Genomic DNA, 26,466 nt, shown 5'->3' on the forward strand with positions numbered 1-26,466 from the left:
AATTCTACACACAAAAAAACAAGACTTTATTTTTCATTATTGAAGCAATTGTTTATTTATATCAGACTATCTTTTAAAAACACAATTTGTTTCCTTATAGACCTCCTTCGACTTATTTATTATCGATCAGGAAGGAAACAGAAGTATAATTTGATATACCTCGACAGACAAGATGTACGAGATATGTTTCTTTTACGTACAATATTGATAATGGCAAAAGCAAGCGTAAGTAAGAAAATGTTAATGTGGTAAAAAAACATTATGGTGACCTCCAAAGAAATTTAAGGTCTTCTTCTGGAGAACGAAGAAACATGTTAAAATTAACTCACCATTTAAAAAAAGTGCATAAGATAATAATGAGTCTAACGGGAATAAACTCTGATCATCCCTTGTTCAATTGAACCTTCTTTAATATTAATACATTGATGTAAATAAAACAGATACAGTCCGAGAAACTTGTCTCTAACTCGAAATTCCGTAAATGAAAACAATAAGCCTATATAACGTTAAAATGTCAAGGCACATCAGTAATGCCCGAAGAAAGAGAAAATTCATACCTCGTGGAATGTATTTCTTCTTATTTGTTAAAAGCATCTTAACATTTTAAAGCGGTCGGTTTTATCGCAACTTTTATAATTATTATATATAATACACATAAATGGTGACATTTCGAGTTCATTTTAGCTGAAACAAATTATATTTATTACAATTAACGTAACAAGACGATAACATATCGCTTTAAATAGTTCCTTTTGAATCCACATTATCATAACTTTCATTTGCGGAGACCTGGTTTTGTTCTTTAGGAAGTGGTGTTTTGTGCGCTCTCAAATTAATTGCCATTCTTAAGTCTCGTTGGAAGTTATTCCTCATTACCATACTCTCTGTATAAGCCCTACTTCGCTTTCCTCCATTTGGTTCTGAAGTACTAGCGCGTATAACCGCGCCGTGACTACAATTTTCTGATCGAACGGACGGCGTTTTACAAACTACTGGCAAATTATTATTCCGCGAGTGGTATGCCGGGTTTTCTTCCCAACCTTCATCTGATACGTCATGTTTCATATCTATAAATACATCATCATACGCATATTTTCCTGTAATTCCTTCGCCTACGTGGTCCGTTCCCAGCAATGCATCAACATTACCGATTCCTGCATATGCGATGTTTTCTTCCCACCCTTCTTCTACTACTGCGTGCTCTTTTCCCGCCAATGCATCAGTCGAGAGCAGTCCTACATAAGCAATGTTGTCTTCCCACCCCTCCTCTGCTGCATGCTTCTTTCCCGCCAATGCATCAGTTGAGAGTCCTACATAAGCAATGTTGTCTTCCCACCCTTCCTCTACTGCATGCTTCTTTCCCGCCAATGCATCAGCTGGGATTTCTGCATAAGCTATGTTCTTATCCCACTCTGTATCAACTGAACGATCATCATTTATGTATACATGTTCACTGTCCTTATTAGACCTCAATGTTGTATTGTTTTCATGTACGAATCCTTCACCGGTAGTTGTTACTTGTAATTCGTTAACATACAAATGATTTTGGTCGATGTCGTCATAGATGGAAGTTTCTTTATCTGAAGGATCTTTGAAAGAGTTATTACTGTTGCCTGACATTAAAAATGTCGGTGAGTTTGGATCTTGTTTACTGTCGCCTTCCAGTGGAATAGTATCATACACAAGTTGTGGTACAGATTCTTTAAATAACTTGCTTTTGTCGTATTCAGGGTTTTCTTCCCATCCTTCAAGAACATCCTCATTTTCTTTGTTCGTTTTGAGACCTTCTTCTGTTGCCTCATATACGTCGTCATAAATCTTTTCGGGAGATGGGACTACGTTTTCAGATTCGTCTTCTGCTTGTTTGTTTTCCGCTTTTGCTATTTGCATATTAAACATTTTGATTAACCGCTTGTTAAAATCTACGTTGCAATAACTATTTTCGTTTGCTATTTGATCATCAATGCTTAATGAAGAACGTTGTAGCCTTATAGAACTCAGTCCCGGCAACTTCACTCCATGTGACTTTAACCTTAAAGATTGACTCTTAGGTTTAATTGTCTTTTTCTGGCGTTTTTGGAAATCTAATGGCGCTGTTGCTGTACTGCGAGAAGTCGACGTCACATCGACGTCTGTACAAATAGTATTTGTATCTTTTTGTTTAACTGGTAGGCCTACTTCTGCGCTGCATGATGTAGACCTATCACAGATGTCATGATTGTCACTAATTTGCTCTTGTGCGGCATTACATTCCTGATACACATCCGTGGTTGTTTTTGATGAACAGTGTATAAATACGTCGCAACAGTATTTTCTCAACCACGCTCTACATTTTCTAAGACGAAGAAAGAAAAACAGTTTATGACTAGTAAATCACTTTAAAATAAGGACACTGAATAATCTGTAAAGTTGTAACGATGTAGAGTTGCACATGCTAATTAAATGGTTATATTATTCCAAAGAATTGAACCACCACACAACGTACGTTCCTAATGTACAGAATTATTTACAATACCGCAAATAACATTGGATTAGGCATAACTTATACACTTTGGTGTATATAAACCCTTGTATTGGTTGCCTTTGTTGTATATAGCATTTGTGTTTCAAATCAGCACATATTATATTCGCCATATCAAATGCGTGTCACATAAAAGATTTTGCATGGGCCTGAGCTTGACCTAAATCCTAACACAAACACAGTATATTTTATAAACAACAAAAAATACATACTCTGCCATTGTTGATGTTTAGTCAAACTTCTTACTGAATCGTGTTCTGTTTAGTGGAAAAAATGAGTAAAATTATGGTTTTCTTCTAAATATATAAAATGGCCTAACCAATAATTACGACTGATTGTTTCAGGTATCAATTCCTTTTTAATTAGTCTGAAGATTAAACAATCGTATACAGAATGTACGAAATCATATTTATCGAGAAATCAATAGGCTTTCAAAACGAAATGTTCTTTGACATAGAGTTAATTGAAACTAACGATTACATTTTTAATTTTATGACGGATGAGGGAGAGCGGGGGGGGGGGGGATTTATAACATACAAAGTCTAGTTATAACGGCATTTAAGAAGCATACCATTATTCCACCTTAAGCTTGGTCCCCACTAGCAACGCAACGAAACGCAACCTACGCAACGTAAGAAAATGCCCTTCTAATAATTGTGTTTTCCCCCGCCTGCGTGAAATCAAACCTGCAATTTTTGCAGCACTGTTGCGTCGTTGGTTCCCACTTGTAATTACGCAATACAGTACTTTGCGTCAATACGTCGCTGTGTTGCGTGCTAGTGGGAACCACGCTTTAGGTATACGGTACTCACGGCGCCGTATGACCCGTTTTTGGCGAAGTATGGAAGTGACATTTGTCCCTAGAAGAACACGGGTAACAAAACCTATTACCACAAAACATAGCGATAATAAACGTATTCTTTCCTAGTCTTAACACACAATGAGACCCATAGACTTACCTACTTCTCATGCTGTTTAACCATACAATTGTAGAATATAGACGCCGTCATGTTCAACCATATACCTTCTTCTGTGAATCATTAGACTGCATTTACTGTCATGACGCCTACAGTAGTATTTAAAAAGTGTCAAGAAGACAAAGGATACTATAATCAAAGCGGAAACAAGTTATGTTAGAAACCTACTAGTAACGAAACTCGTCGGTTTATCATAACTACAGTGAATAGATTTTTAGTATTAATGTGATTGGTTTTGATTTAGATTTTGTTATTGTTTCCTTATGTAAGGTCAGTAGGCGGAAACTTATAGTATTTTGTTTACGACTATCTTTACGTTATTTCCTGATAATACTCTATTCTATGTTTATCTAAAACCTCGGTATAATACATGGTCGCGTGCCAAATTACCCTAATTCAAATCCAACTTATCAAGATCTTTATTCTATTTAATCGAAACAATTCTTCAATTCACACAATCTTCCAATAGTTTGAAACAGAAATCATTTCAGTCTATAACTGTACGTTGAGTCAATCGCACGTTATGCCTGTCAGGTCTTGAGGGCGCAGATCATGCATGTTTTAACTTGATATTTTTATATTTGCTTATTCTAATATTATAATTTAATATTTCTTTGTTTTTTACGAAGAGAAATAAAGTTTCTTGTATGAAATTGACACTATTATGTGGTATGCTACAAACGTAGGCCTACTATGTGAATAGCATTTCAAAATTACCATAATACCATTATAACATCGTACTATTATGGTTTGATTTGTCATTATTTACTTAGCTTTTGGTGTCAAAAGTCAACCATTATTACCACGAATTTTAACAACAATGAACTTTATTATTAACCGATCGGGTAGGAAACTGGAAATGAATAAGATATTCCTAGAATGTGGTCACGTTTATTTGTTTGGTTTACTTTAATCGGCAATTGAAAATATGAACATACATTGTTTTGTAATTTATGCTATTCCTATCTACTGTGTTAGCGGGATAGCTTCAGAGCAAATAGCGAATTGACATTTGGCGCAAAATCAGACTGACTAAGGGAAAAACTGAATTTACTCTTCCAGTAAGTTAGAGTAGTTTCAAAATTCTCTGAAGAAAAATAAGAACGTCTAATAAAAAAAGGATTATTCCTCGAAAAGTGAAATGGTCGCCTGTCAATTGAGTAACTCATCAAATTCTTTCATCTCAAAATAATTCTCCAAAATCACCATTATTATTGATTATAAAGTAGATTTTATATATAGAAAAAAGATTTGATCTAGGCCTACTTTTACAGAAATTGAAGTGAATTCAATCACCTTCAATTCACACCTCTCCCACACGGAAACCACATTACGCGCCCCTGGATAGAGTGGCCTGAAACTTTGAAACGTGCTGCAGGTTTTACCTGTAATCATGCTGGAACTATCGTGATGATAACCAGGTAAAATATAACATAAAATCATTAAAGGAATAATACTTTAAAAAAAACAAACTTCATACATGCTAACAAAACACTCGTACTGTATACCTTTTGACATAAGTTGCTCCAATGAAAAGTTTCTATAGCTGGATGTTGTTATGTTGGCTATATAAACTGATATCCTACCATGGGTGTTTTTAGATTTTTAGAGGGTCACTATTCAGTATAGATGCCTCTAACATCAGAATTTACTAATTGAAATTATCATTAAAAAAAAGGAAAAAGGAATTGAAAGTCTATATAGGCTATATATAGGCCTATATTTATGAAATGTATTTTTTGAAAATCGTACTTTCTTTTTTAATACCTTATTCATTTGTTTTATTGTAATTGATTGAAAGAAAGAAAATAAATGTTTACGTTGATTGATTGACTTTCTCCTAGCCGAGTTTTAAAAAAAAATATTAATTTTGTAATTAATAAACCACAACCAATTTCCATTTTGCAGGTTCTCCATTAACCAAGTTGCATTATGAAGGAAACGATAATATATACAATTTCACATATTGTACTATACCGTTTTAATGTTTATTGATTTCTGTATATAAGTTACTTGAATTAATTGAATTTGCATAGTAAATATAAAGTAACGTATGTAAACGATTCAACAACAGTTTCAATTATCATTAAGTGAGTCAAAGAGAATACCGCCTGTGAACCGTAATAATACGGGTAATATATTCGTATTCGTGATGCTTTGTCGTATACAGCCTCGGGACTAGACGTCAACAACTTTATTTTTAAAAATGGCGCTTATTTGTCTGTCCAGAACGACAAGTATGGGTAACCGTTTACACATTCGAAAGATGCACTTTGTTCTTAAAGCGCACACGAGGCAGATTTACCTCCAGCTGTAAGTCCTTATTTGAAGAGACTTGTTCTACTACCAGGTCGAAGAAACTTGATGAATGTTATACTGTAATGGATATGGGTTGCGGCACCCCCGACTTTAACCGATCAGCCTAAAATAAGATTTATGTATTGCAGATTTTCCATTGTCTTCAAACGCAGTAACAACAACCACGGATAAATGTAATCCATTTTCAAGGTAAAAATTTATTGATCACGTCAATTTAAAAAAAAAAAATGTATTATGTTATTAGTTAAATAAAATAGTTAAATAACACATATCCTGCTTCTGAGGGCTTACTGTAGAAATATTAATCTCAAAAAAGCCTAAACAGATTATTAAAGGATTTTGTTTGGATTACCGATTATATTTAGATTACCGATACCCATGACGATTCGTAGGCTCGATAATAGAAACTTTTTTCGATCACTTTTTTGGACCCCAATGGAAACTTATTCTGTGTTAAGGATTAATTGGGTGGTCCTGTATTGTGCTTTTTGTATTTATACTGTATAACTTCGAAATAAAAACATGGTTTAAAAAAATGTGAATAAAACATTAGTTTCTTTTAAGCTAATTCATCGTCTTCGCCTGTTTCATAAATTGGATTTTCTTCCCATACTGTTTTGCTTGATCTTTTTTTGACCATAGCATACGTATGTTTTGTGGTTGTTGATCGCTCATCTTTGTGTTCTGGGTTTGACGAAGAGATAGAAGTTTCATTATTACACGGAAGCACATAATAATGCGGTTCTTCTTCAAGATAATCTTTGCTATCTTCATTTTGTTTAGTCGCTTCCAGAGAGTTGTTTTGAAGAAATTCCTTATTTCTTACATCACACTGGGGAACCCCTGAAGAATGTGCATAATTTAGGTTTTGTGTCCAATTTGCAGAGATCGGGTCTTGCGAAAGTGACCTAATTTCAGTGTTAGAACTCGTTGAATTGTTTCTTTTATAAGACAATGCGGTTTCTTCTTTGTGGACATGTTCTTCTCCTGAACTAACAACGTCCGAACATTTAAAACATCGTTTCCAACAACTTGTCATTTTATCAGTTTTATCAAGTGTATTGTCAATGTTCTCGTATAGATGGTTTTCTGATTGTAAACCTCTTGAAATGTCACCACTTTTAACAGATGTTCTTTTACTGTTTAAAAAAACAAAACTATGGCATATTATTTTAGTAAATGTATTAGATATTAATAAGGACATTGTTGTTGTAATGTTTACAAAAGGGTAATCGATATCATAACATTTGAGTTGTTATTGTTGCTGATATAAAATCATAGGAAAATATATTGATGAAGAACATTTGCACAAAATAGTATAAACATATTCAATCTTTAGAATTGTTAGCTAAAAATGGTAGGACATTATATATACAATGGATTCACTGCATCTATTTGTTTTACTTTTATTATTATTATTTACAAAAAATCCTTTATAATTTATCCTATTATTGTCTAAACACATTTCATCAATGAAAGGCAAATTGATAGAGGTAAAAATAATAAATAGATAATAATTGATCTTACCCATTTATTGCTGAACGTACTAAAATGAAAACGAGAAGAAGACAGACAACTGTTACAGACACAAATCCAATAGCAATGTATAGCCAAATAAGAGCTAAAATATAATGATTAGGTTATATCTAATTTAATGAAATAAAAGGATATAATAATACATACTTTATACTTTAATTGTTATATTATGCAATGAATGGAGATATAATGACTAGATCAGATGGTCATAACAAGTCATTTGTAATATTTATTGATCATAAGTTATAAGATCAAATAAAATTGGAAATGAGTTTCACTATAAAGCGTGGTTTCCACTGCACTAGAGACGCAACGCAAGGACGTACACGCAACGCACGCGAGTTGACCAATGACAAGCCATTGTTCGAATAATCCATCGCGTGTGATTGGTCAAATCAATGAGCAACAATCTGTACGAATGTGTCACATGATTGTGTTGGTTTGAATATGGCATCATGACTGTTTTAGCACGTAGGCCTATTTCTCCACTGTTTTTACATTATCCTATAGGCTTATTACTCAGTGGTTAAACATGTATAATACCTCCTTCGTTTTGCTAGTAATGTCGATATTAGTTTATAAAATGTATACGATTATATTACAAGTATTTAGTTGTTGTTAGTTGTTGTTTGTAGTTTTGACCGTAGTGACTATTTGAGTACATTACCTAGTCCTTGATCTGATGTATTCAACTTTGAAATGCCATTTGTCTGAACTAAAGTTCTTTCTAAAAATATATAGAAATAACATAGAATTTAATTTTACACAATCTAACAATGTTTAATACAATCTATGGGGCAATTATTTGCGAAACAGTTTATCAGAATAAAATTCTTCAATATTGAATCGACAGATGTATTTTTGTATGGAGTTAGGTATGAATTACCATGACTCTCACTCTTCATCAACTCATTGCAAAAGCAAAACTTGTCATTTATGACCTGCTTATTTATGATTCATTCATTCATATATGTCTGTCATACGTAAACAAACTACAACATACAAGATTCAATGCGATCTGAACATCAAACATGTTGTTGTTCACATTTTAGTATTATGTGCATATTATGTATACGTGTTAATTTTGTATTTAAAAAAAAATAGATCTTACTAAAATACTAAAGATGTATTGTCCCCCAAAAACATGAAAAATGAAGATTAATAAAATCAGACTTTAAATAGGCCATTTTGCAGTTTTAATAAATTTATTCATTTCTGTAAAAAAATAAATAATTATTTCACTTATAAAAAGACAAAAGAAACGGTTAATTTTAACCCAAAAAAGGAATTCTTTCTTCAAATTACATTTTTTCAAGTAAGATTTTTTCGATCCAGTTTTTGGTCAAAGTGAATAACTATTACGTGACATTAAAATAGCATATTCAACAAAAAATGTGAAAAAAAAATGTTTAGGGGGACAATATATCTTTAAAGTTTAGATATACTGTACCTCTGCCTGACGATGCAGTAACGGTAGAACTCTGATTTCCCTCAACAACAGTAATTGTTGGTACATTACCAGCTTGTGTTGTACTCGTTAAAGACGAGGTTGTAGGTAGGCCGACGTTAACTGTTCCATCAGTGGGAGCAACATCAGGGTCTGTTAATAAAGCATAACTATGTCAACATTTAACTTTAACTACTTACTTATTTATATTACATGGAAATTCCAACAAAACAGAAAGCATTTGTATCATATAAGAACCGAAAGTTTCATAAATACTAATGATTTGATTGGATTCAATATTTCAACATTCCGATCACAAATGTAGGCCTAGTGCATTTCATGACTTAGAGTATGGAGTACATTCGTATTTTATGCAAGCATTGATGTAATTACTGTATATAAGATAAATCCATGACAAATGGGGGGGGGGGGGGGGGAGGAGGGGGGAGAGAAATTAAATTAGAGCCAAAACAGAAAAAAAAATTTAAATTAAGAAACTTAACAAACAAACTTACCGAGTAATTCAATCAACGTTACGTTGTCTATGGCCATGAAATAATCACCGCCATTTCTTTTGACAGCAGAAAATCTCACCTACCGGGAGAAAAATAATCGTTATTCAGCTAGGTTATGTCAGAACTTTTGTAAGGCAACGCCGTAAGATTATTATTGTTTAGGTCTCGGCAATTTTTAGGTATTCGCTTGCAAAGGCTTTCAGAAATAGTGCTAGGCTTTCTATCATGTTTTCTCTATTGTTCTAAATTCTCAATTATCTTGATTATATCTTGTTGGAATTCTAAACATTATAAAACACCGATCTAAACTCTTGTTAAACTCTGTACTTGGTAACTTGTGTCACCAAATGGTGATGAAATGGTATACTAAAAATATTGCTAAAAAATTGGGAAGGGCTTGAGCCAGAGGCGCATGCTCTACCGTTTGAATACATTATGAACTCCTTTTGATATTTTTAAATATTACTAAATTGGGCAACACATTCTAGATCCCCTTCTATAGCTTGATTGTATTTTCAGTAGGCTTTTCATGGATGTTTGTCTATCGGTACGTATTATATTTCAATGTTGTGGAACATTTTCCGACTCTCTACTTGTTTTCCTTTATTATTGGTATTTTTTTTCTAAAACAAAAGCTAAACAGCTTTAATGATAGTACCGTATGTTTACCACAGGAGTATACATTTGCTGGAAAAAATATATCCATATTATAATAATATATAATAATTTCCTTGTGGCTACTTAACCTACATTTGTGTATTGTAAATATCGAAGGGAAGTCGATAGGCCTATTATGTAAAAGCATGTTTCATTCCATTTCTTTCATTTCATTGTTATTAACTTTTCAATGCTCCTAAGTATAAATTACAAATGTGTAATAGTACCTGACCAGGTGTACCATTTAGGCCTAACTTACATCTAAGATTATAGTTTGTAACGTTGGATGACTATGTTATAGCAGAGAGTTGTTAATAGTTATCCACTCTGCATACAATGGTCGGATAAATTATGTTTGCACATTGGGAGTAGGTTAATTAAAAAAAAGTAGTGGGCAAAAAAAAGTCTAGAGACTTTGAGCAGGAAGAGAAGATAGAAGGTTATTTGCCTCTCTCCACACAGGTGTATAGATGGGAACCCGGTTAGATCAAGACACAACTTTGCGCTGATTACTACTGCATTATGGGAGTATGTTTCCATACGTTTTTGATCCCAAAAAAAAATGACTGGGGTAATAATGTTCAGCACGTTCACAACATTAGGCGCTATATAAATTCAGGATATTATTATTTATTATTAAGAAATGGTTAATTTATTTTACATTTTATAATAAAATCTGGAAGCTCCCAAACAAACAAACTATAGAGGGTGCCACAACTCTTTTATTTAGAGCCGCCCTATTTATAATTGTATTACTAATATTGAATGGTAGCTTGCGCGTTACTTTACCATGTTTTCAGTTTGGATGGAAGTTTTAGAGAACTGTGTCATCACACATGTTTCTACCTTAAAATGTTACCAGAATTACTCTTTAATCAATGAATTGGTTAGTAACATACCCTGAATGGCGATGTAGCATTGAATTCTCCCACGAACTCATTCCATTCATCGCTTCTCTGAACTGGACTCCAATGAAGAAGAAATACCTTCCCGCCAATACGATAATCAGTCTGCAGGTAGATCACATCCTCACCATAAAGAGCATAGTTAAACGATATCTTTAAACGCTTGGCTTCTAAGAGTGGGGTAGCCATTACGGCATTTCCTGTATCGGGTATTACAGTACTAATCTTGTCCACGAAAGCAAATCCTGTTTAAGAAATATTATATCATTAAGTCGATTTCGAATCATCTCGTGTAAGGGAAGTCAGTGTCACGCTACATTCACACCTGTTCCGTTTCACCTAACGGCAGACAGTACCGGCAAACTGTAGGCCTACGGTTTGTTAAAATAATGGAAATACAGTAGAACACTCCTTTGGGAACCCTAATTTAAGAGACACTTTCCAGTGAAACGAGGAGAAATATATGCTTTAGCAATATGGCCAACCCATATTAAGGGGAAACTTTGCTAGGCCCGACTGTTTTCCGTTTTTATTAAGCTTAGTGGTAACCAGCGTCATCATTACAATCAGCTCATGGTACTCACTTAACTAATTTTAAACTAGCTAAATAATGATGGATACACTTACCTCGATTGTCTGTATGCCACCGTGCATTTTGTAAAGTAATTACATTAAAATCACATAAATTGTCTTCGAATGTACATGAGAATATTACACCTAAATATTAAGAAAAAAAGACTCGCCACCTGAGAACATCTAACTCTAATTTGCATAAAGCTGTGTCTACAGTCGACACTACAGAGTGGATTTTATAAATCTATCTATTTTTATAATACGCTTTTGTCATGTTTGGTGTCTAGTCTTGTTGGCCTTCAGAAACAGCTAATGCTGGCTGGGTCACCCTCTTGAAATATGATGAACTAAATAATAAATAATTAGGCCTAAATAAAGAGAGTTACTTACGTTCCATATTAGAAAACACCACAGGAACAACCAAACTAAACAAAATTATTATTCGCACAGTCTCCATATTGCCATATGTTTTCTTAAGAGAAAGTAGTATATACAGCACAACGTTATTATAGAAAGATCTAAAAAATATAAGTCACCGGAAAAATATTTGTTTTGATCAAAGAAAACCGCACACGTTCAAACACCTTTGTATTCGTTTGATCCGGTATTGAAAATGTAACAATAATCCGTAGATTAAGTTAAAATTCATGCTTTTGCAAATCATTGTTTGTGTACCGAAATGTTTACACAACTGTTATGATGACAAGGTTACATTTAAATACAGACAAATAAATACAAGTCAAGTACAAGTATGCCTCCCGTACGCTGTGGTTTTATAAAGAAAACAAAACAGTGTAGGGGCTTAGAGAAGAAACAAACATTGTTGTATACAGCCCACTTTTTTTTACATCGATCCGGGGGTGTAGTTAATAGGTTGATTACACCTGGACCCTATAACCTCAAGTTTCATACTATGATCACGAACGTGTGTGCGCCCTAAAGCTTGGTTCCCACTAGCGACGCAACGCAAGGACATGACACGTAAGTGATTTAACAAATTACAAGCGATGGATTATTTGAACAGTGGCTTGTCATTGATCAACTCGCTTGCGCTGCGTGTACGTCCTTGCGCTGCGTCTCTAATGGGTATCACCCTTAAAGGCTGTTATTATTATTTTAAATTCATCGAGGCTTGCTTTCGCTGAATACGAGGATTCAGGCCTAGGTATTAATTACTAACCTACTGCTTTCTAAATATTAGAAAATCCTTGAAGTGCGTTCTACCTTATCTCTCAGTCAACATTATTCTGATATAGGCGCGCCTACATTTTCGTACAGTAGGCTATGTAGACCTAATGTTTAGTTAAATACTTACGTTCTATATCTGATATCGCCATAGGAACAAACAAACTAAAAACTAGTATCAGCACATACGACATATTGCTAGCTGTGTGCTACCAGCAGAAATCTACCGGTCTCACCACACCGCACATTAAAGTAGGTCTTATCCAATAAGCCATGCCATTACAAAGCTTTTTTTGTTTCAATTAAAAAATATAACCTCTCAACACTTATTCAATTTGTGAGCACTGAGCATCCCTGCTGTTTTTCCAACTTATAAGCCCTCTTAAACTAAACAATTAATTTTCATCATGCTAAGATATATTGTATCGGCTGTTGTTCCGTTTCACGGAACTGTCTTGTTGAAAATTGGAAAATCATATTATAACTAATTGAACGTCGCCGTCTTCCGTTCCGTGAAACGGAACAAGTAATGTAGCTTAATCAGCCTTACAAAATAAAGTATATAAAAGATAATAATGACAATGTAAACAAGACACACACTGTTTTGTTTGAGTTGTGTATCTAGGCGTTATTCTACGTACGAATCTATTATTATGGGAGAAAGGTTGTTCTTTCACTATCCTGATAAATATGATTAGACCTACAACTTGTTAACAACTGGCTACCTGTCAAAAGTGTGTTTTGGAAAGAGACCTTCAAACTCCTGAGGACGATCAAAGTATATTGATCGAAACGTTGAGAACGCAACAGTTCTTTACAGAACTATATACTATATACGTGGTGTATCGCAACTTTATATCAATATCATTATCATCATAAAATCCCTATAGGCCATTTTGTAGAAAAAAAAAACCATTGGCTGGCAGCCAATTTGACTATGTTTTGCTTTAAATTACGTTTTCTCAGGTAAAAATGTTTTTTTCGATCAAGTTTTTTGTCAAAGTATGTGACATTAAAATGGCATATTCAACAAAAACAATTGAAAAAAATATTTTTTCAGGGGGACAATCTATCTTTAAACAAAAGGTCGTACGGTCATACATAGCCGAACCAATTTTTTATAAATTAGATTTTTAAGAAATAAAAATGGATGTGCCGTACGCGTTGCCTGCTTACCTAATCCGAATAAAACTCAGATTTTGATCCTTTTCCATAATCTAATTTTAAAGCTATGCCTTGTTATTGACATTTACTTTTTAAAATAACCTTAAATTAAAATGTCCAAGTTATTTTTAGCATGGTTACTAAAAGGTAAATGAAAATATACCAGAAAATCCCCTTTCACAGGGTAATGTTTGTGCAGGCCCGTAAAGCTTTTGTTAACCATCACATTACATTCAAATTCAGAACAATTCATGCAACCTAACTGCACTTTACTTTCGTATCAACGCATTCATAAATAAAATGCAATTATATTTCCTTCTCCTTGTATTCTAAGTGACTAGCTTGGACAAGCATGTCAAACGAAAATAACTTTACCTAATGTAAGGTAGGCCTACTCGCTTTATCGATAGTTTTTAACATGATAATCTCTGATCGTAATAATAGATATTATAGGTACTAGATGTAGTTGAAATAGACTGTAATTTCAACAATATCCTCTCACCAAATTTCAATTACTGGTAGGCCTATTTGTGGTCAGGATTGAGAACTGGTAAATAAACTTGATTGATTCTCTTTTTATTTTTATTTATTGATGTGCAACAAAGCAATGATAATTATTAAACATTTAAAATTTACCAGTAGGCATATATGTAAAAGTATAGTGACAAAACACGTGTTAAATTGGTTTGGAGTTTTGCACTAGACTTGCAATGTAATATGAGCATTAATTCACTTATTAGTGAGTAATCTGATCTGCAATACATTAAAGATTTAGCTGCAACCCTCATATACTCCACTCCCAAAGACTTTGTTTATGTAGAGCATCTTGTGTATATGTTTGTCTTGTGAACCTCTGAGGGTCCCTAATGATCAGCAATAGCTGGATGGATCACCCTCATTAAATATGGTTAAAAAAAAAAAATAAAAAAATAAACAACACCTCCCCCAACCCCAACCCTATTTAAATAAGTTGTGGTGTTCTGTCATCTGAATACTAGTAACCATTCATCCATTCATTTCACTTCCGTGTTTACTTCTTTGTTAGATTCACTTCTGCTTGCAGCGAAAAGATAATAAAATTCAATACTTATAAACAGACTATATTTGTACAGTAGGTCTAATGAACAAATACACCATACTGTATAAAATTTCATCACGTTCTTTAAATTTCCTGAGTAAATAGTTTACACCATTGGGTATATATACATTTTGAAGCATATTTTATTCGTAGATAAGTAAACACAATGATTTGTGAAGACAGGCAGTTAAACAAAAACAAAACAGAAACATTTTCTCTTCTATAACAAATTAGATAATTCTGTGTATATTTAAAAATGATTATCATTTACAATTTTGACAGATTCAATCATGGAAAACGCATCCGACAACAGCACTCATGACGACGTCCACATCGTCGACGACTCAGTATGGCTCATAATTCTACGTTTTGTAGTCATAGGCGTTGGAATCGCGCTTAATACTGTCGTCACTGGAGTTTTCCTTTACATAAGAATGTACAAGAAGTCTTTAGTCCATGGTTTGATCGTTCAGCAGTCTTTTCTAGATTTGTTCGGTTGCTGTACGTTTCTGTTCTTTTACAACCAAGACGCGCCAGATGGAGAAATTGGAACAGTCTTCTGCAAAGGTCGCACGTTGTTCTGGTTCTTAGCAGTCACATCCACATATAACCTGGTGGTGATCACAATTGAGAGGTACCTATCAATCATGTACCCATTCAAATTCCAGGATAAACCCATTTGGATTGTTTGCATAATTTATATAACACCTCACGTCATTGGCTCTTTGATCGTCTTTCACCTTGCAATACTCGCAGACATAAACGAAGATAAGCCCGGCGAGTGTCTCTACAATTACCCAAATCGTAAAGTCGGCTTTGCCTCTGGCATCTGTATCTTCTTAACATTGTTTTTTATTCCCACATGCATAATGATAATTTGCAAAGGTAGAGCAATATGGGAGATACGTAGTTCTGACAACTGGCGCCAGAGGCATTCTACATCCGACGCGTCTATGTACAAGAATCTTGCTTACACAATGTGTTTCGTAGTGATTGTGTTCATTTGCACTAGCTCTCCAAATTTCACACTCTATCTCGTTTATATCATCTGCCAATGTTTCGAATTCAGCACTATTGTTGGACACGAAATAACTGTTCTGCTGTACACATCAAATATGTGTATTAACCCAATTGTCTATGGCGCAAAGATGAGAGATTTTCGACGTGGTTTGGATAAGATTCGACGTAAATTACGTGGACTATTGAGACGAGATGTTGGTGGTAGATCGCATAATGTATCTGTAACATCCCATAGTAGTAATGGGATAGTGAATAATTCTTATGTTTGATATGCGTTGTAGGGCTAATCGTACTATGGTGCAAAGTTCCTTAATGTCTGCCTCAAATATTTGTACCACAGCAACGCAATAGAAAGTAAGCAAGTAAGTTTGGATCTTCATTAGACTTACTGTACATTATTCATGGAGAACACCGCTATAAGTTATTCAGAAATAATATACGAAACGACACCGAGTAGGCCTAGAGATAAACGCAATAGTAAATTATGTGATCAATGAATACAATACATCTTATAAGCTGTGTTAACCTCTGTCTACACTATCAAACTTTATGTGACAAAAACATGTGATGTGCCCATATATGGACATGATGATGTCATATCATTACCATATTTGGGCATATCACCACCATATTTGGGCAGTGTACATAAAGCTACCATGTAAACCTTATAATAGTAGACGATGGCAATACTTGTATCATTTTATAATGGAACATTACCACTTCATTCGTATTACTTACAAATTACTAAATTGCATTTTTTGGTAGCACACAATTCATATATTTAGGGTCAGTTTAGTACTCAGATTACATTCTATATTTAAAGACACTTTCCCTGCAATATCATTGATGGTTTGTAAAAATAATGCAAAGGTATTACTTTTAAAAACATTAAACCAAGTCATTCATTGTCTTAAATGTACGGTTAATGGTGGTTAATTATAATAAAAAGAAAAAACGATTAACAAACAAAACCAAAAAGTATTCCGTACGTACTTTATCTTACACGTATGTATGCGTGTACAGTTTTGTATTTAACTTAGTCTGTTAGTGTTAATCTTACTGAGTTAACGTTTAAGAGATATATATTTAAAGCAAAAAATACTTAAATTCTCAGACAATGGTTTTTAGTTAAAAGTAATCGTTTCGTTTGTCTTTTTATAAGTGAAATAATTTTTTTTTTTTTTTTTTTACAGAAGTGAATAACTTTATTACAACTGCGAAATGGCCTATTTAAAGTCTGATTTTATTAATCTTCATTTTTCATTTTTTGGGGGACAATACATCTTTTTGAGTACGGGCCAATTTTACTACATTTTCTTTAACTTATATAATATTTTACACAGTGCTTTTAATTTGTTTTGTTTATAATTATGTGTTACTTGGTGTTATTAAAGTGTGCGTAATGTGTTTTATCGTTGTTGGTCACTGTTATAAAAGTTTATTTATTAAACAATAATATAAACACATTAGGCAAAGAACATTAATCATCAACAACATTCTTTTCGTAATTGTGAACATCCTTTTTCAAAAGAAGTTTTCTTCATATATTGGCTTCCATGGGTCTTTGATAACCTTTCGATCATATTCTCTCAGCCATATTCCATTCGTTTCTATAGTAAGTGTGCTCTCCTCGAAAGTGGTTACTTTCGAAGTATGTTCTCCTTCTACAGAAGCGCTGACGACCTCAATAGGGTTTGAATCCGTATTTACTGGAACAACCCTATGTCTAAAAAGTACATCATAGTGCTTTAGTATTGTGTCAACAAAATAAAACTCTGCAATCATGGAGAATTATTTGTATTCAGTGCGATTCGGATAATGACACAAATATACCTGTTTATTGTTATTGGTATTGTAAATTAGTTTGTAATATCGCTTACCACCCATGTCCAACCATTATTTGTACTTTATACACGTACGGTATCATGCATATCGTCAATACACTTTCTGTGGTATCATGTCTGTTGACGGTAACGTTCGTCCCACAAGGGCTACTGTAGCGTCTCCTGACACTGTACACAGTATATAAAAGTACCTCATTATCAAGACAGTTATGTCGACGCTTTTCTGCAAGCTAGCTGTTTGACTGAATGGTACGATACTGTAGAATACTTAGTAGATATGTAGATACCAAACAAAATCTACTATTACTTGGATTGAGAATTAGTATAAGTAGTGTATAGGTAGTGTATAAGTAGTGTATAGTGTATAAGTAGTGTATAAGTGGTGTATAAGTAGTGTATAAGTAGTGTAATCATTGGGTCATCATTAACAATATAAAACAGTACTTACCCAGATTTATTAATCATGCCAATTAACAACAATAAAAGGAACAGATTCAGAATTAATATGCCACCAAACATTACAAACAATGCTGAAAAAACATAAATAAATAAAAGATAAAGAAATAAAATCTAAACCGCCGAAAAATAATGATAAGAATAATAATCATTGGTTCAGAATTATCTTGAACTTAAATTGAACTTTATAATAACATTTGGTATAAACAATTGTGAAGTAAACAAACCTGTCAAATCATTATGTGTCAAATAATCTGGAGTCGTTGTAGTAAATATTGTATTTTCCTTGCTTTTTGTACTATGAGTGTTGACATCACTGACCGATATTAAAGACGTTAACGTAAAACCACCGATCGTCGTTGTCTCGTCTACAGTAGGTTTTGACACTGGGAAAAATGGGTTCGTCGTGTGCACAATGTTTGTACTATGAGTATTATCAGCTTCCGTTCCTGAAGAAACAGACGTAAAACCACTGCTAGATGTTTTTCCATTTACAGTAGTTGTTAAAGTTGATAGAAATAGTTTCCTTGTACTATGGGTATTATCAGCTTTCGTTGTAGTAACTCTAGAAAAAGTATCAGTTGTTACCTCAATAGGTTGAGGAGGATTCCTAGACGATATCATTAGTTCCGGTGATGTTTCTTCTGCTGTTTGATGAGATGTTGAAGAAAATGCGGTTTTCGACTCTATCGGTTGATTCGACAGAGGATTCTTAGACGATATAAATTGTTCTGGTGATGTTTCTTCTACTGTCTGCTTAGATGTTGTGGAAAACATAGTTCTAGAAGAAGTATTGGTTGTCGATTCTATTGGTTGACTTGACAGAGGATTTGTAGACGATATTAATTGTTCTGGTGATGTTTCTTTTACTGTTTGCTGAGATGTCGTGGAAAACATAGTTCTAAAAGAAGTATTGGTTGTCGACTCTATTGGTTGACCTGACACAGGATTTGTCGACGATATTAATTGTTCTGATGATGTTTCTTTTACTGTTTCCTGAGATGTTGTGGAAGACATAGTTCTAAAAGAAGTATCGGTTGTCGACTCTATTGGTTGACTTGACAGAGGATTCTTGGACGATATAAATTGTTCTGGTGAGGTTTCTTTTACTGTTTGTTGAGATGTTGTGGAAAACATAGTTCTAAAAGAAGTATCGGTTGTCGACTCTATTGGTTGATTCGACAGAGGATTGGTAGACGATATTAATTGTTCTGGTGATGTTTCTTCTACTGTTTGCTGAGATGTTGTGGAAGACATAGTTCTAGAAGAAGTATCGGTTGTTGACTCTATCGGTTGACTTGAAAGAGGATTGGTAGACGATAATAATTGTTCTGGTGATGTTTCTTCTACTGTTTGCTGAGATGTTGTGGAAGACATAGTCCTAGAAGAAGTATTGGTTGTCGATTCTATAGGTTGACTTGACAGAGGATTTGTCGACGATATTAATTGTTCTAGTGATGTTTCTTCTACTGTTTGCTGAGATGTTGTGGAAAACATAGTTCTAGAAGAAGTATCGGTTGTCGATTCTATTGGTTGACTTGACAAAGGATTTGTAAAAGACGTCCACTGTTCTGGTGATGTTTCTTCTACGGTTTGCTTAGATGTTGTGGAAAACATAGTTCTAAAAGAAGTATCGGTTGTCGACTCTATTGGTTGACTTGACAGAGGATTGGTAGACGATATTAATTGTTCTGGTGATGTTTCTTCTACTATTTGCTTAGATGTTGTGGAAAACATAGTTCTAGAAGAAGTATTGGTTGTCGACTCTATCGGTTGACTTGAAAGAGGATTTGTTGACGATATTAATTGTTCTGGTGATGTTTCTTTTACTGTTTGCTGAGATGTTGTGGAAAACATAGTTCTAGAAGAAGTATCGGTTGTCGATTCTATTGGTTGACTTGACAAAGGATTTGTAGAAGACGTCCACTGTTCTGGTGATGTTTCTTCTACGGTTTGCTTAGATGTTGTGGAAAACGTAGTTCTAAAAGAAGTATCGGTTGTCGACTCTATAGGTTGACTTGAAAGTGGATTGGTAGACGATATTAATTGTTCTGGTGATGTTTCTTCTACTATTTGCTTAGATGTTGTGGAAAACATAGTTCTAAAAGAAGTATCGGTTGTCGACTCTATAGGTTGACTTGAAAGAGGATTGGTAGACGATATTAATTGTTCTGGTGATGTTTCTTCTACTATTTGCTTAGATGTTGTGGAAAACATAGTTCTAAAAGAAGTATCGGTTGTTGACTTTATTGGTTGATTTGACAGAGGAATATTGGACGATATCAATTGTTGTGGTGATGTTTCTTCTACTGTTTGCTGAGATGTTGCAGATATTGTAGAAGAAATATATGGTAACTCTGTAGGGCTGTTTGATTGTGGATCTTGTGTTTCTGTCGTTTTGTCCTGTGATATCGCCGAAAACGTAGTTGTAATTAATCCATCAAATGTTATAGAATTCGTTGATGATGATAATGGCTCTGGCGACAATGTTTTATCAACATGTTCTTCTGAAGATGTCATTTGAATGTTCGTTGTTAACCAATCAGAATGCGTTTTTAAATCCGTTGTGAGCATATGGTTAGATGTAACTTCTTGCCTTGGTGATTGGGACTCATGACTGTTGGTAGACCCAACGTCCGTGTAGACAGTGTTTATACTATACGGAGATGAATTTTCCGGAAGTGACGCACTATGTGTATATTCAGTAGATAGATATTGAGTTGTATCTTGGAGTGTTATAACATTCACAGGTGTTAAACTAATGTCCAACGTCTTTACACTGGTTAGCAATGATAATGTTGTTTGCGATGAAGTTGAACTTGCTGTTAAGAAAAACAACACAAACGTTAGTAACATGGTATTTGTTTAGTAATAGCTGTCATTCATTATCACCTTACTATCATGTGCAATTACTAGTGGTTATGTAATCGAGAATCTATAATACTGTATAACAAAAATACGATTAATAGTATTTTGGTTGAAAACATTGGCATTGTCAGCTCTGTATTGAATTTATTATAAGTTATGTTACAATTTTGTTTAATGGGTCGTGTCCCCACCACGCAATAATTATCATTGTATTATGTTAACAAAATACTACCTACGTTGACATACAAAATTTGGCTGACTCCATGTTGCATTCGACAGACACGCTACCACACCGTAACCAATCATCTGAAAATTATTATTACACTCATAGATCGCGATACCGCGGTATGAAAACGACACAACGGTGTACAACGCAGATGGAACGTCAGGCGGTGTCGATGAACAATTTACCGCTAAAATGGAAATCGGATATAAATACATTTAAATCTTTAATAAACTCAAAAAGCAATAGATTATGTTTTGATTAGAATAGCCAGTAATGACACATATTTGTGTTGTGAAGCCTAAACGACACACTGTGCTTATTTGGAAAGTTGATAGGGTAAGAAGAGAAGGTTTTTTAGCATCAACACTTATACCGTAACTATTTTTTGCAACTGGTCGGGCCTTTTATATTTAAAGTAAATCAGTTTAGAACACATCAAAAGGTATATGTATGTAATATAAAGATTAAGCCTAAGTTTGAATTAATTTTTAACAATTATCAGCAAAATTCAATTAAATTCAGTTCATTTATTCAAATATCAAAAAGAATGCATCTATTACCAATACATATCGGTTGGTTTCCAAGCCACTTTCCTTCTGGTCCAACACATTCAAGAGAAGACGTACCAGCGATGGAGTAACCAGTTTCACACATGTAAACAACAATGTCTCCAATATCGTACCGTGATTGGTTTGAACTCACTACTCCATTTGGTATACCACCAGGAAAGCCACAAAAATCTTCTGTTTTATACTGAGGTTCTGAAATCATAAACAGAAATTTATTATAAATAACTGTAATTTAAACTTTTTATAATGTATTTGTTATGTATTTGTTGTAATGAAATGAGGTATGAAGTTTATGGTGTCATACAGATCTGTAAAATGAAGCATTTACCGTTGCTACAAATGTACCTAGACTTCGAATCACAGCCGTCGTCGTTCCAGTCGTACCCATGGGCTTGTAACATATTAACACAATTCTCTCCAACACTACTCGGTTCACTACTATCCCAAGATGAGTATGTCAAATTAAAACCTATAACAAACAATATTGAACAAAACATATAACATAATCATACAAACAATTCTGATTAAAATCAGAAATTTATAATTATGTTTATTTAATTATGTTTTAAAAAAAACAAATCCAAAACGGCTAAATCAATTCATAATATACATTTACTACACAGTGATAATTAAATTGTTTAATTTTATATTTATAATCGTATTCGTAGAAAAATTCATTAAAATGAATTCTACCGACCGTTTGTCCATTTCCATAAGCGTGGATTGCTATTCACCCGTTGAGCGCCAATCCAGTAATCATCACCAGCTCTTAGTTCTGGATTAAATGATGCCGTAATCAAATTCGTGATATGCGTCTGTGTAATTTTATCTGTGATTTCAGCAAGACGTCCTGACATCTTGCTTCCTCCATTTTTGTCATGATAGTAATACGTACATCTATCTTTTGCTCCGTTCCAGTTAATAGATGCAGATGGATTGAATACAAAACAGTACCTGTTACTATCAATTGTTACAGTACCATATTCAAAAAAGCCTCCATCTGCACTAAAATGCTTAGGACATTTGTCATCTGTGAAAATAACACTTGCTTTACTATGGTATGATGTTACTAGCATAGATATTGGTGATACAATTATATATACATATATATGTCGATATAATAATTCCAGTATTCAGTTATTGCAATACAGTTATACCTACAGTATTTTAATGAGACCTAGACTTGGTTAAAACTATGTATCAATGAATGACAGTGATGACAATTTTTCCGTTGAGCTTCCGTAAATGCGACCATTGGAGCAGCAGGAATAATTAATAACAACTAGAGGGTGAGCTCGCTTCGCTCGCTCCCCCTCTAGGAAGTGTAGACGATGGTTCTCGGAATGATAATGTTCTTCTTTTACGTTTTCTGTCGGTTACCATTATTGAAAATGCTTGACATTCGTAAAACTAAACTATTCTGTTTCACAGTGTCTTAGATGATTAATAACATTTTAAAGTATAGTCTTTATTATTTGGTCGGGCCCTTATAGGGCGGAGGTGGGGAGGCGGAGTTCATTTGAGGGAGGGTCTTATTCGAGGGATATATGTTAAATTTTTTAGTTTTAATAATATGGTAACATTTATAATCAAATGAAATCCTCTATCTAATAGATATGAAAAGTGGTAAAAAAGAATAACAAATGCTTGGTAAATTGTAGATAACAGTGCGATGAATTCTACTACAAATAGTATAATTGTGTTATTATAAATGTGGATGGGATGGACGTTTATTAGATAGTTGGGTTCTTGGGGGGGGGGGGGGGGGTGATTATTATTCAAAGTGATGTTTTATTGGAGAGGCGTTTATTCAAATAAATATCATCCTAATAAGTATTAATACATTATTTAATTTAAGCATCTTTTGAAACTAACTGCCGTGACAGAGTGGGCCGTTTCGGCCCAAGAAAGAAGACATATTACGGCTTGCAACATGGGCAGACATCTCGGTCCTAACAGGACACAGATAGCCTACAGTTATTCCTGCCAGCTTACTTAATAAAGCTCAGCTATCGGGATTTCACTCGATTAATGTCTTATCATCAAATCTCCCTATGTAATTTTATAATACTATTCCCCACAATATATTCCGATTCTTTATGGCGTATATTTAATTTGATCTTTATTAATTTGCAGTATAATTTTTATTTTTTAACTACTGTACCTTTCACACGCGCGGTCCGTTACTAAAATAAACAAAAAACTAAAATGGCTATGACTAATGGCCAACTTAAGCTCCAGTCCTACTATAGTATCTGTTTTTTTCTTCCGTCTTCCAAAGGGACACTGTATTGATTGATGGAAAGTGCCTGTTTCCAGTCACCTTTAGGGTCAAATCTATTATTTTAACTGCTCCCTTGTGTATAAAAGAGAGAAAATAGTTGAAACCATGTTGCTGCAAGGTGAACTTATCATAAACCCGGAAATTACTTGACCGCCAAGAATTGAAATTGAGTAGAAAATCTACTGTTGAAATCATAAATGTTGTTAAAAAACTCTTTATAATATCTTGCTAAGATAGAAATATGGAAAAATAGCGTCGAACTGCACATTAATGTTATCAAATCTACGTTTCGCGGTACATCTGAGATAGATAAGGTAGGTATCCAAGGCGGAGATTTGTACCGAAGTTTTTGCATTGTGCTCGCCTATGTCAGAATTAACCATAATTTATATATAGACAACTGATTTTTTAACTCTTTATTTATAAATTAATGAAAGTCAATAACTTCATCATATCCCTTCAAATGTATTACTAAGAAATCTCTTGGGGTTTTTTGGGATACATAATTGGAACTTGTCAATATACATTGTCTTATTTTAGCAGGCGTGTTGTAATAGATAATACCAATCCAACCAATCAGCATTCAGATCATATTGGATTAATATTGTTAGTTGGAGGAGGAAATGCAATTCAATAGATATGATTGACAAATGAACTAACCAAACTGGCAAATATATCCCATTTTAGCACTTGACTCCTTGCTTGACCATTCAGCTGTAATTCGTTTAAGAAAACAGTTAGATTTCTTATTAACATCTGATCTACTTTCCCAGTTAGTGTAAGTCATAGGAACATTACCTGAACAAAATTGAAAATAGATTAGTTAGTTAGCTGACTGGTTAAATATGATTTGTAAAACTTATATATACATATAATTATAAACACAAGCAGTCGCTTACTTCTCTGGACAGTATTCTAAAATAAAGGTACAAAAACCTGAACGTGTAATGTACCACATAATATCGTAAGGATGGTTAGAAATAATGCACATAAATAACAACGATACATGTTCAAAATAGACTTACTTTCTGTCCAATACCATTGCAAAACCTCGTACAATCCTATCCAGTAATTGTGATTTCCATGATTTTTAAGTATATTTGAAATATCTTTCTGCGATTTAACATCATTAATGTAGGCAAGGCTACTTGTGCCTTTAGATGAACTACAACTCTCACTAGCCTCAGTCCATGTCTTCGTATCCGTCTTTACATCGTAACAGTACTGGCTGGAAAAGAATTCACTGGAAGTGTTGCAAATACCACCTGCAAGATATGTAAATGAGAACTAATTGTTCATACAGTGATTCTTGTGATAAAAAAATCAGGTTATTAGACTTTTATTTCAATATAATTGACAATAGAAAGTACCGTATAGCAAATCAGTAAATAACGAGGACATGGACACGTATTATGCTCTGTCTACACTATCAAACTAGTTTGACAAAAAAAAGTGTGATGTGCCCAAATATGGTAGTGATATGCCCAAACATGGTAGTGATATGACATCATGTCCATATATGGGCACATCACATTTGTTTGTCACGTAAAGTTTGATAGTTTAGACAGAGCTTTAGGTTTGTTTTTAGGTATGTAATCGGAATGGAAAAGATAGTATTATTTAAACAAAAGTATTTTTTTGTAGTACACTAACCATCACAATATGGAACGGAGTTACTCCATGTTCCATCTATCATACAACTTCTTGGGGTTGTGTGATCTTTCATCTGTAACCCTGTCTCGCATTCGTACGACACAGTCGACATGTAATAATAGTAACCGGTACCGCCGGTATAGATAATATCCCCAAAAGCTGGCTTTGATGGAGCAGGACATTTCAGATCTACGTATAATATACAGAATATAATACAACTATAGTCTAAAAAGAAGTAATATGATTACTAGACAGTACGAACAAACTATCGGTATATCTATGCTAAATTCTGAAAATGGTTGCTACGATATATTCATAAGATGAGATTATTGTTACTTTGTGCAAAGGCAACTATCTAATATAATCATTTTGTACAGAGTTCAATATCATTTTTATGATACCTAATCAGAAATCAAATAACATGATAAAATATCTATTTAGAATTATAATCAGTCAATGACATGCATACTAATTACCACTATTCGATATCATAACGTTTATGTAGATTTTGTGTTTGTATCAACATGTTATTATTCCTAACATTTAGGTACTTGTGTTGTAGTACTACAACACAAGTACCATTGTTAATAATCTTGTTTTCTGATACTAACATGCTGTAAGCCTACTGCTGTAAGACGTGTGATTTAGAGTTCCATTTTCACATGAGAA

At 33.8% G+C, this 26,466-nt stretch overlaps 4 protein-coding genes across 11 annotated transcripts in view; 1 reads left to right on the forward strand and 3 right to left on the reverse strand.

The window, feature by feature from the left end:
- Nucleotides 1-65: 65 nt before the first annotated feature.
- On the reverse strand, nucleotides 66-3,692 carry LOC144853943 (uncharacterized). Of its 2 annotated transcripts, none has more exons than XM_078711812.1 (3): nucleotides 3,485-3,692; nucleotides 2,734-2,778; nucleotides 66-2,335 (listed from the first exon to the last, which is right to left on the reverse strand). In XM_078711812.1, exons 2-3 carry the CDS (start codon nucleotides 2,739-2,741, stop codon nucleotides 739-741), a joined length of 1,605 nt encoding a protein of 534 aa, XP_078567938.1. In that variant the 5' UTR covers nucleotides 2,742-2,778; nucleotides 3,485-3,692; the 3' UTR covers nucleotides 66-738. The 2 variants fall into 2 exon arrangements, with proteins under 2 accessions (XP_078567938.1, XP_078567937.1); XM_078711811.1 differs by having other exon boundaries at nucleotides 3,481-3,692.
- Nucleotides 3,693-5,994: 2,302 nt separating this feature from the next.
- On the reverse strand, nucleotides 5,995-12,128 carry LOC144853592 (uncharacterized). 3 transcript variants are annotated; one of them, XM_078711315.1, is made up of 8 exons: nucleotides 11,841-12,128; nucleotides 11,505-11,594; nucleotides 10,872-11,122; nucleotides 9,316-9,394; nucleotides 8,804-8,953; nucleotides 8,021-8,080; nucleotides 7,345-7,363; nucleotides 5,995-6,956 (listed from the first exon to the last, which is right to left on the reverse strand). In XM_078711315.1, the coding sequence occupies exons 1-8, from the start codon at nucleotides 11,905-11,907 to the stop codon at nucleotides 6,377-6,379; spliced, it is 1,296 nt and encodes a 431-aa protein (XP_078567441.1). In that variant the 5' UTR covers nucleotides 11,908-12,128; the 3' UTR covers nucleotides 5,995-6,376. The 3 variants fall into 3 exon arrangements, with proteins under 3 accessions (XP_078567441.1, XP_078567440.1, XP_078567442.1); XM_078711314.1 differs by having other exon boundaries at nucleotides 7,345-7,438; nucleotides 11,841-12,126; XM_078711316.1 differs by lacking the exon at nucleotides 11,505-11,594 and having other exon boundaries at nucleotides 7,345-7,438; nucleotides 11,841-12,124.
- A 259-nt stretch (nucleotides 12,129-12,387) lies between these two features.
- Nucleotides 12,388-26,466, forward strand: part of LOC144853593 (free fatty acid receptor 3-like) — a 29,758-nt gene continuing 15,679 nt past the window's right edge. Inside the window, exons 1-2 of one of the 5 annotated variants that reach the window (XM_078711317.1) lie at nucleotides 12,388-12,431; nucleotides 15,160-16,214. In XM_078711317.1, coding sequence (XP_078567443.1) covers nucleotides 12,425-12,431; nucleotides 15,160-16,166 — 1,014 coding nt within the window. In that variant the 5' untranslated portion in view covers nucleotides 12,388-12,424 and the 3' untranslated portion in view covers nucleotides 16,167-16,214. Of the gene's footprint in view, nucleotides 12,432-14,115; nucleotides 14,185-15,030; nucleotides 15,120-15,159; nucleotides 16,215-26,466 lie in introns of those variants that run through there. The other 4 variants (XR_013614393.1, XM_078711318.1, XM_078711319.1 and 1 more) reach the window with 4 other exon arrangements.
- Nucleotides 16,538-25,977, reverse strand: LOC144853587 (uncharacterized). Its single transcript, XM_078711305.1, has 10 exons — nucleotides 25,798-25,977; nucleotides 25,170-25,409; nucleotides 24,805-24,942; nucleotides 22,558-22,890; nucleotides 22,189-22,329; nucleotides 21,852-22,052; nucleotides 21,302-21,478; nucleotides 18,425-21,019; nucleotides 18,190-18,271; nucleotides 16,538-17,623 (listed from the first exon to the last, which is right to left on the reverse strand). The coding sequence occupies exons 1-10, from the start codon at nucleotides 25,907-25,909 to the stop codon at nucleotides 17,422-17,424; spliced, it is 4,221 nt and encodes a 1,406-aa protein (XP_078567431.1). The 5' UTR covers nucleotides 25,910-25,977; the 3' UTR covers nucleotides 16,538-17,421.

Source organism: Antedon bifida, chromosome 10 (assembly GCF_963402885.1).
Source record: "Antedon bifida chromosome 10, ecAntBifi1.1, whole genome shotgun sequence".
In the NCBI taxonomy this organism is placed as follows: domain Eukaryota; kingdom Metazoa; phylum Echinodermata; class Crinoidea; order Comatulida; family Antedonidae; genus Antedon; species Antedon bifida.

Coding starts and splice junctions, on each gene's coding strand:
- LOC144853592 (XM_078711314.1), bottom strand. CDS start 11,907: ATGGAGACTGTGCGAATAATAATTTTGTTTAGTTTGGTTGTTCCTGTG. Junction 11,123..11,504: donor GTGGCATACAGACAATCGAG/GTAAGTGTATCC, acceptor TTTCTTAAACAG/GATTTGCTTTCGTGGACAAG. Junction 8,081..8,803: donor TACTGCATCGTCAGGCAGAG/GTACAGTATATC, acceptor ATATATTTTTAG/AAAGAACTTTAGTTCAGACA.
- LOC144853587 (XM_078711305.1), bottom strand. CDS start 25,909: ATGTCGACTGTGTCGTACGAATGCGAGACAGGGTTACAGATGAAAGAT. Junction 22,053..22,188: donor TAGGTACATTTGTAGCAACG/GTAAATGCTTCA, acceptor TTATGATTTCAG/AACCTCAGTATAAAACAGAA. Junction 18,272..18,424: donor GACACATAATGATTTGACAG/GTTTGTTTACTT, acceptor ATGTTTTTTCAG/CATTGTTTGTAATGTTTGGT.